Here is a 10,339-nt window from a genome sequence, read left to right on the forward strand (position 1 = left end):
TGAAGAAACGGTTCACAATTGCTTATTAGCCCCCAATAACCTAGGCAGGAGAGTTGCATGTGAGGGGAATGCTGCATTTACTTTCTCTCTTCCATAAACAGCAGCCAACCGTGATCTTAGACCAATCATCTGCTCCAGTCTGCCATGCATGATGCTTTCCACTCCAGGCACACTCCAGATGAGATTCTTCTCTGGAACAACAACTCATAATCTCTGGAAGAATTATCACTTTGTCCTCAGGTTATGTGGGGTTTCCAAACCCACGCACGACTTTGCCCCTGTAAAACAGCCTCATGTCTTTGTTCAGGTTCTTTCTCGCATCAAGTTCTTCTTGTTGCAGGGAGAGCCATTTGCAGCTCGTTGCAATAACTCCACAGCCCGAGTTCACAACAGAACAACGGAAGGCAGAATCACGATGGACAAAAGGGGTCAATGCTGACGTCCTGCAGGGAGTTCAACTTGCCATTTATCAGATTCACTTTTTTGCTGTTAGTAGCTCAGACATTATGGTTTGCATCCCAAACTAAACCAGATTGAAGGAGTGAGCAGGGAAGGGGAAAGGGCTGATGTTACCCTGACACCACAGGAATTAGTAAGAAAAAATATATATATTGCACACACTAAGACTTATTAACAACCAAGTTAAAACAAAATGGCATCGTCCTCATTAGTGTTCCAGTGGTTCTTTGATCAGGGATGGTTCACAAGTCTGTTAAATCCCATTACACTCTCCTTATTGCAGTACAGACCTGTTTCTGTTCTCCTGCCGGCTGATCTGCTTGCAAATAAAAAGGGAAATAGATTCGATTTCCTTGAGAAGATCCATCCAATTGTCCCTTCTGTCATCATCGTTTGTCTTGTTGGTGTTGGGTTTGTTTTTGGCTCTGGAGGGGGTGGAGTTGGGCTGCCCCTGCTCTCACCCAGGCAATGGGTCAAAAGGCCAATTATAATCCCGTGGCTCCCAGGGACATGCCGGTGCTGTGGCTCATGCACGGGATCGTCTGCATGGATTTGGGGAAATCGTGGCTGACCACACGTCCGTTTTCGCCACTGCCTCCTGCTGCAGCCGGCCTGGGAAGGGTTGATGTCCGTATGGCTTCGTTGATTGATTGCTGTGGGATTAAACAAAAACCCTTTTTAGGAAGGACGGGGGGGTCTCCCCCTGTCCTCAGCAATGTTGGAGAAATTACAGTATAAACCAGTGTTGTCCTTCTGTCACTGTTCTCTCCCTCCTTGTCTCCATTCAGACTCTCACTTTCTGCATGTCCCTACCGCATCTGCTGTTCATTCGCACCTCTTCTACATTCAAAATTAAACGTTTCAGCAGTATTTTGGGGTATAAAGCATACATGCCATATGCAAAAACTATTCAAACTCTACAACATAAGAACAGTCATGCTGGATCTGAGCAGAGGTATTATACACACTTCCCCCATAGATATGCTATTACTACTCCGGTGCTGTTATGTGTGGTGGACTCTGACTCACTGCAAGCATATGTTTAACTCTCCTCGTGTGAGAAGCTGAGCATGTGCCTGTGTTTTTGTCTACAGTGATGACTGAGGTAACCAGGAAATGCAAACCTAATTCAGGACCCCAAATCTCATCTTCCTGTTCCAGATACTGTCCAAAATGTTTGCTTTCAGAGATCTAAGGAAACCACCTGTTTAAAACAATTAAACTAAGAGACAAAGTTAATTTGTTTTCTTTGTGTTTAAGCTATCCCTAAGGACACCATCGCCCTTTCTGGACGAAGAATTATCCAGAACAGATAAATCGGGAACAGCTATTCAGAAGCAGTCAGCTTGGTGCCTCGCCAGGCATGGAGCAGTCTCCCTGTGCTGGTGGGATCCGCAGCTCGCCCAGGGGGTCCGTAGGGATTTGCTGAGCAGAGGTTGGGTTTAGAGGGGGATCCGAGTCGTCTTTCTGGGCACTTGCCTGGACTCTGCTGAATGGCTTTGTGAGGCAGCCACTGATGGTGGGAGCCAGCCAAAGGGACAAGCTTAGAACATGTTAACGTTGGGAGCAACGATTCCTTCCCATAGTGGCTGGTTTTAACATGGCAAGAGCACAGCAAGCTAACACTGACGAGAATTAGTGGGTAATTTCTAGCAACACAGGGAAGCCAATACCAGGGCTGAACCTCCTTAAGGCTAAAACTATGGAACTATTGCATTCTGACACTCTTTCACAGTGTATTCGTGATGTACCTAGCTTTACAGTGTAGAGAGCAATTATAATTTAATTTTTGCATATTCAGGGGCATTAATTGGTTGCATTGTCTTACCCCGGTGCTCAATGTACCTCTCATTGCCTGTAGAAGTTTCTGAACCTCAATGGGAAAAGAGCTATTGCACATTTTCAGTGAATTAGGAATGTTATTATTGCTGACAAAACATTCAGCATGTTGTGAAATTGTGACGTAAAACCCAAAGAAACAATTGCTTATTTTCCTTTTGATTCTGGGTAAGTTTCAGTGCTCAAGGAAGTGAAAATGTCTCTAAATCATATGAAACTCCCTACATACTTTGTATGCTCGTACTGACTTCCATGCTCATGGGAGAGGTCAAGATGAGGAAGAAAAAGGATGTGTTACTCCTACAGCACAGATCCGTCTGCACCCTTGTACACAATGGTATCTGTGTAAGGGATTGCCTCTGCTAGTCATCTGAGTCAGGAGGTACTTGTTCCACAGATGCTGCATTAAATGTGTATCCCCATGGCTCTCAAATCTAATCCACTCTTGACATGACACTTTGAAATTTAGGCACACCAGAATTTAGGGCTGAAACAAATCTCCTGGGTCATAGGAAGTAAGCTTCTGCAAGACCATGACAGGGTGGAGAAAAAAAAAAAACATTACAGGAGACATTAAAGGCCAGTTTCTGTCTAAGAGGACCCATAATTCTGAATTTGGAGACCCACATCATCTGTTCCAGGGCAACAACGCTCTGAGCGTATATCACTGTTGGCAACCTGCAAATGGTGCCAGCAGGGTGCCAGCAAAGGGAACAACAGGATCTGATTCACCACCGTGCTACCCCAGTTTTATCTTGCCGTTAACTGCTTGGGTTTGGGGATTTTTTCATATCGCAGTAACGGCTGCATCACACCAAGCCCAGCAACTTCATCCATGCTGCACATGCGTTGCCATAGTCTGCATTCGTTAAATTTAAGGAATGACGATGTGTTCCTGTCACCGTTCGTGCTAGGATTTTGCTCTATATCTGGATTTTGAAATAGCATTATGCCACACGTCTGATCTTGCATCAGCTCCCCACTACGGCCCACTTGTCCCTCTTTTAGCTTCCTCTGATGCTCCTATTCCTTTCTAGCAAGTCGAGTGACATGGTCACTTCGTTATCCCTATGTCTTGGCTTTCCACGCATGGTGTGGGCTGCATCCGTCTCTGTAGGCAGCTTTGGAGCTGGGGTAGGATCAGAGAGAAGGTGTGAAAGGCCGGGGAATGGGTTGCCACCTTCATCCGCTTTGATTCACTTCTGGACTTGTAACAAAACTCGATTAAGGCAACCAGCATGGCTAGTCCGAGCCCACCGATGAGGATATAGAAAACCCCCGCCACATTGCTGAGACTCAGCGCGCTTGTCTTGTCCTAGAAGAGAAATGAGAAGGGAGGGAGGGAAGGGCATGTGGGAAGGAGAACAACAAAATTAATATGAGATGGCTCTGGGAGGGATGCTGCGCAATATAGCAATGTTGGCATTACATCATCTTCCTGTTTAAATGAACAGGTGACATTTCTAAGAGCATTTTCAATTTTTAATTCGGTGTCTAGTAAATCTAACGTTTCCCTCACACAAACAAATAAACGTTTCTTCAGCAATGTGACTCTTTGTAAAGGTTTGGGATCTCCGTTTTTCAATCAGCTAACTTAAATGCTTATTTTACCCAAAATGCCTAGTTTAAATTATTGATTAAAGGAGGGAAAAAAAAAAAGTTCTCCGCTTCTGTGACATTTGCTTGTCCCTGACGTCTCGCCTGAAATAACCTGTTCTCTTGGAAATGCTCATTCCTTCATTCCTAGATTGTTTCCCCCGCAAATTCTGTTGCTGAGCAACACATTGAAATGGCTGTGTTTTTTTCTTTTTTTTTTTCTTTTCCTCTTCAATACTGAGGTTGAGGTGACACCTGAGCTGTTCTCAGAAACTCATTTGATTTCTGTGTAATAAGGCAGTTATTTCATATGCAATCAAGACCCGTTGATGCATGTCTAAGCTAATTATTTGCTTGGCAATAAATAGGGCTATTAATGGACCGCAACTCAGTCAGCAGCTACATTCTGATTTTACAATTGCCTAATGAATTGTCATGGCTCTCTGGGGAAGAGATGAGTTTCAGAAAGACTCATTTCACTGCTACTGAAACCGAGTCCCCACATCTAACCCCGATGTCACTCAGTGTAGCTCTCAAAACCTTCTCCTCCATGCTGACCAGGTGGATTTGGGTTGTCAGGGTTAGGATAACCCGGGCAGCAGCAGGACCCAAAAGCTTGGCTCAGCTCTGTGTCCGAGGTTCCTGTTTCTAGGACATGCTTCCTCTATAGTACAACCAGGCAGACGTCCCCTGCTCTGTGCTTATCACTGTTCTGCAATATCGGCTTGACACCTTATTTGCTGGTACAGATTCCCCAGGGCAAGCCCAACAGGCCAGTGCAAATCTGTTGGAGTGACCAGGGTCTGACGGGCACTGACAGCCCTACTCCCTGGACATGAGAGGAAAATTGCATATGGGCCATGCAGTTGAGACACGGCCACGCAGTTAAAGAATAATATTTATGCCTGCAGAAGTGCCTGCAGTTGGTAACAAAGCCTCTTCATTGTTCTTGGTGCTCCCTGCTACTCCGTGGACACGTGGACCGGTGGGTGGCACAGCTTGTTCCTTGCCCTTGTAGGACAGTTGATTCACTTGCTTCGCTTGGCAGGTTTTGCAATAAGTAACCCACACTTTTCAGGAAGGGCAAGGATTCAGGAAGCGGAAAACTATATTGAAGCGATATCGAAAGAGTCCAAAACAACACCAACATGAGCATGGAAGGTTTCGATTCAAGAGCTGTCTGCCTGACACCAGCACTGTCTTTCGGGCAAGTACGTTTTGCACAAGGATTCTGTCTTTTGCTGTATTGGGGTTTGATGGCAAAAAAGTTAACCTGCAAAGCATGAAAACATTCCAGTTTTCAAAGTTAATAAAACCTCTTGTAATAGAAGAGAACTTCTTTTTTTTTTTCTTTAACAAGAAAGGAGGTTTCCAGTCAATAATGCCAAAAAAATTTTTTTTCTACTTCTCCTTCATCTGGTCCCACTGCCCGCGTGAGCTGCCAAGCTTCTGCCCAGCTGGAGCTCTTGCTGCAGGCTCCAGTGCCACTGGGAGCAACTTTCCATCCTGAACCCCCTGCTGAAAGATGCGGAGCTTTGGTTAGGGGTCAACCCTACAAGGTTTTGGTCACTGGGAAAAGCTCCACAAGTGATCTCATTTTCCATGCTTCACTGATTGCCATCGCCGCCAAGAGATTCGCCGCTGTCGCTGCATGCGTTGCATCGCTGCGGACCTGGTGGTCACCACTGGTGGACAGGTTTGGTTTCCCCCTTGTATAACCTCCATACGTTGGCCAGTTTGCAATCTTGCTGATGCTTCCTGTGTGCTCTCTGTAAGGAGAGATTTCTGCAAATATCCTCTTAATTTCTGTAGTTCCCATATTTGAAGGATTATTTATCTTGTCTTTTATAATCTGCATGCATTTTTTCCCCCAGGCTTGACTGTACGTTTGTTCAGTCATCTCTGCTCTGCAGATTACTGGGTATACTTTTAAGCACCAGCTGAAAACTGTAAGGAGTTTTTTAGTGAAGATTTAGAAAAGCAGAGCAATTACTCTGAGGAAACTGGGTTACAACACGTCATGTACTTTGCCTCTTCAAATTCAAGTCTGAAGGGGCTGCACCAGCTTCAGGGAGGGACAAAGACTCTAGAGGTGGGCTGCCCTCCTTGATACCCTAATCTTTTAGCCTGGCTCCTTAAAAAGTGGCTGATTAGCACATGCTCTGTGCTCAGAGGGAAGGATGGGGACAGGGAAGGAGGTGGAACAACCTATTTGTCCATGTCTTACTAATAATTTTCAGCCCATACTTTCACCTTGGTTTCACAGAAGGGTGGAGATCTCCAAGATATCAGGAACCTCCAAGCTTTGTGAAAAAGAATGACACTGTAGACAAGAAAAAACCTATTAATGCTCTCACTCAAATGAATGTATCAGCGCAATCCATACTAGGCATCAGAGGCTCCACATGGGTCTTTGACTTGCAGCCACAGATCCATAGGAAACCTGGCTTCCTTGACTCTGCTGGGCATAGGAGTACACAAATTTCAAGTTTTATTGGCCATGGTATTGTATTTCCACCCCCCAGTTTGGGGGTCATGGTCCAACAGGACACCTTCTCAGCTGGCTGCGATGGCAGAGTGGTCTTGCAGCCAGGAAAGGCTGCTGGTTCTCAATTTCCACTTTCCTCCTGATGCCAGCAGCAAATCGACCAGTAAAAGAGAGGAGATGACCCAAAGCAGTTTCATACTATTTCATATAATTAATTTCAGAGCTGTTGTATTTTTCTTGCATTTACTTTGCAGTAGCATCATTATTATTACTACTACTACTATCATTAATATTATTAATACTATTACTATTATTATTGGAACAGTTTGGGTGAACTGAAAGTTGTCTTATCCAGAAGGCGAAGGAAAGCATAGTGAGGCACAGTGGTGGGTAAACCTGCCGGGAGAGAGACAGCAGCCCGAGTTTCACCTCTGCCACCATAACAAGGTTTCTTCCAAGGAGCCAAAGCCATGGACAACTTCAGTGGGGCACCGACGAACACCGAACTGTGGGGACGCGGCTGATGACACAGCCTGCTATCATGAGCCAGGCTGAGAAGTGAAATTGCTCCTGTGGTGTCGCTTGACTTCTTGTTCATCCTTTCCTTTTTCTTCTCCTTTTTGTTTCCTTCTCTCCCCCAGCACGACATGAAGAGACGTTCTCTGGGCAGAATGGCATCTCATTGCTCCCGTCGGCTGTAGGACTACACCCACAGGAAGGGTAGGAAACGCCGCATGCCCCACTGAGGCTTTGCCTGATGTTTCCATGCACGGTCCTGCCCTAACAGTGCTCATAATAATGAAAATTCCCACATTATGCTAAATGCTTGAGAGGACCCTCCCCTTCTCTCTGCACGGGCTCTATGACACCAGATGCTCTCCTGCAGAGCTGCCCATCACCGAACCAGCTTGTTAGTGGGAGTATAAATGTCACCGCTCATCTCCCGCAGCGGATGTGGGGGGAAGATTGGCAGGTGAAAAGAGAAAGAAAAACCCATCTTCCTGAAAGCCCGGCCTTGTTGCTGCAGCAACCAGGCACCTTCCCGTCTGTTCCTCTCAAACGTGGCACCGTGTCCGTCATCCTCTTTGTCATTATTTATCCTCCTTGGCTGAAAGGTATTAAGGCCAAATTTGCTTGGTTTCCCAGCAGGGCTGGTCCTTTCTTTTACCCTGCATGACCAGAGCCCATTGGCAGCACAGGGTGATGGCACCTCGAGTTGTTGCCGTCTCCATAGAAGATGAACTGTCCTTAGAGCAGGTGGTAGATCCAGAAGTTGAGCTTTTACACCAAACACTGGGCTGACTTTATTGGGTCAAGGCCTGAAGCTCAGCAATGAAGGACACAGCACTGGCCATCGACTCTGAGCCCTGGGTCTGCCAGGGGATGGGTAGGAACACATGGATGGATGGCTGCGGGGATGAGGCTGCCCAGCGTGAAAAGACATCTTTGGTTTGAGAACCAGCAATTTCCCTGCGAAGGCAGGGTAAGGTGGTAGCAGGATTTGTTCCCTATTTTTTATTATTTTTTTTTAAACAAAAGTGCAATTCTTGCAAGTGGGGAAGAGGTTTGGGAGATCCCTGTGGCTTTGATGAAGGTCCTTTAATCGCATGAAGTGGTCTGGCTGCCCCTGCAAGCAGGTTGCACCCAGCCATCCTGGTCTGGAAAAAAAACTTCCTTTCTCCCATTGCCTTGCAAAAGCCCCAGGGAAGAGGAGAATCACATCCATCTGCCCTGACATTCAGTGTCCATGTTGTCATTACCCTCCAACAACCCAAGGCATCCCTTTCAAGCACATTTCATAGCCTGCAAAACAAGCTGTCCATCCTATGCTTGTTCATAAAATGGGGTCCCTCTAGGGAACTGCCCAGTTACAGAGTGTCTGTCTCTCTTCTGGGCTCATTTCTGACACTGCCTGGGATTTCCCACTGTCTGGCAATGCAGCTGGGGCTGTTGGTGGTCCTGGATCAACAGTCCCTGAGCGCAGCTGCCCAGGGCCTCCGGGGATGGCATAATATATTAAAATATTCAGCAAAGCAGGAGTGTTTGCCTCTGGAGTTTTAGTTCAGATCCACTAACGTATCTACTGTTTCTTTATAGGGATTTCTCTGGATAAAAACCTACTTGGGTGATAGGTAAACAGTCAGATTAAAAATAGGATGCACAGAAGTCAGCTACAGGCATGGAACATCATCTGGGGCCAATGAACATAAGCCTGGGAAACACTAGAGGTTCTACTTGTCTCTGGCTAGAAACTTTGGATACAAACCTTACATTCAGCTAGCCCTTCACTCCTCTTCGTTAGCATCCATTTATCCTTCCGGAAGTCCTCTAACTGCAAACTAAGCTAAGCTCAACGATAGACAGAAATGGGAAGGTTTTGTCATGCCTGCAGGATGAATGATATGAAATGGCCTCCAACCTCTCAAGCTTTGCTCTGAACCTTGGCTGTTAGAGGAGGGGTGCGTGGTCCGGCTTGTGCCCCCAAAGCGCAGGTGGGTTTTGTGCCCACCATGGGCAGGATGGGGGAAGCTGTGCCTGGCGCTCAGCCCTGCCCGGCCTGTCTCAGCCCCGGCACCGAGGGCACCGCGGGGAAACGGGGAGGAACTGCTGGGCAGCTCGGCTTGTTTACGGTAGGTGCAAAAGAGCCCAAGAAGCCAAACTGGATAAAAACCAGGTGAGCAATAGGTGGGTTGGTTTGCCTGCTGCATTCATGAAAGCAAGGGAGCAATGCAATTGCTTGGACTTTCTGGAGGTGGGAGAGGGGGTCTGGTGATGTTAGCGTTGATTTCTCTTACTGTTGTTTCATATTGCACTGATGGTGCAGACATGGTGTGGACGCTGAGCAAGGAACAGAGGTGTGACCCTTTCCTGTAACAGCCAAGACTCCTCACTAGGATCTTCTACTCTTGTTAAAAGTTTACATGGTTTTAAGGCTTGTGCCTACTGATTTCACACATGGAGTTTCAAGCAGCTCTCATGACTTTAGGATCCAATCTCATTTACTCACATGTGATTCACATGTGTGTGATCATGTTTTTCAAGCACATGTAAATAACATGTGATCAATATTGAGGTCATATGATCCACATAAACCCATGTGTCCCAAACCTTCTGTTTCTGTCCCTATTGGTTATCCTATTGCGTGGAATGAAGCTCTACATCTACTTCTTCTTTTTTCCCCACCAGAATAGTGATGAAATACAGTATTGTAGGGATTTTGTTTTAAACTAAACTGATTTCACATCCAGTTCGTTATGGGCATTTTATTGGCTATGGGGTTTCTCTAGCACTGATGCATGCAGGCTTGTGGTGAAGGTATTGTGGAAGCTGTGTCATGGATTCAGTTTCCCAGCAGAAGTAATTACTTTTCATTCATATGGTGACTATTGCTCAGTTGGTTACCTTGCAAAATATACACACTATACAAGTCAATTAGATTTTTGCCTGAGTGGGACCAATGCCATGTTGTATAGCATGCCTTATAGTTATTCTCGGATATGTACAATGCTGCAGAGAAGAGCAGAATTTGATTTTAAATAGCATCTGTCAGCCCCAGAATGCCTTACAATGTGATAAAGCTGCTGGTGAGATTCAGACAATTAGGCCAGGTGGAAAAAAATACGACAACCGACCAAAAAATATTTGTAGAAATTTTCCCTTTCTTATGAAATCTGCATGTCTTTAATACTTTAAAATCCAACCCACTCCATCTGGCTCTGGAGGTGGGTTGAACATAGAAAGGAAAAAAAATATTACATTCTCTTTTCCAGTTTTCAGTTGGGGAACGCCATTGGCATTTGAGAGCAAAACAAATTCTGGGCTATTGTGAAGGTCTTGCTGCAGCTCTAGGGTAAAGGTGCCAAGGCTGAGCAGCAGCTTTTATTTCTGTCAACTATTTCTGTCAACTGAGAACAAGAATGTTAATGAAAATATTAAAGGTTTCCACTGCTCTTTCCC

General features: G+C 45.8%; 1 protein-coding gene across 5 annotated transcripts in view; it reads right to left on the bottom strand.

Moving 5' to 3' along the window:
- Positions 1-599: 599 nt before the first annotated feature.
- The window catches only part of GRIA1 (glutamate receptor, ionotropic, AMPA 1), a 124,697-nt gene continuing 114,957 nt past the window's right edge, over positions 600-10,339 (bottom strand). For 3 of the 5 annotated variants that reach the window (XM_010295715.1, XM_010295717.1, XM_010295718.1), the window contains 2 exons: positions 3,479-3,613; positions 945-1,133 (listed from right to left, as the gene is read on the bottom strand). In XM_010295715.1, coding sequence (XP_010294017.1) covers positions 945-1,133; positions 3,479-3,613 — 324 coding nt within the window. Of the gene's footprint in view, positions 1,134-3,478; positions 3,614-10,339 lie in introns of all 5 variants that reach the window. The other 2 variants (XM_010295716.1, XM_010295719.1) reach the window with 1 other exon arrangement.

Source organism: Phaethon lepturus, unplaced genomic scaffold (genome assembly GCF_000687285.1).
Source record: "Phaethon lepturus isolate BGI_N335 unplaced genomic scaffold, ASM68728v1 scaffold2681, whole genome shotgun sequence".
Taxonomy (NCBI): domain Eukaryota; kingdom Metazoa; phylum Chordata; class Aves; order Phaethontiformes; family Phaethontidae; genus Phaethon; species Phaethon lepturus.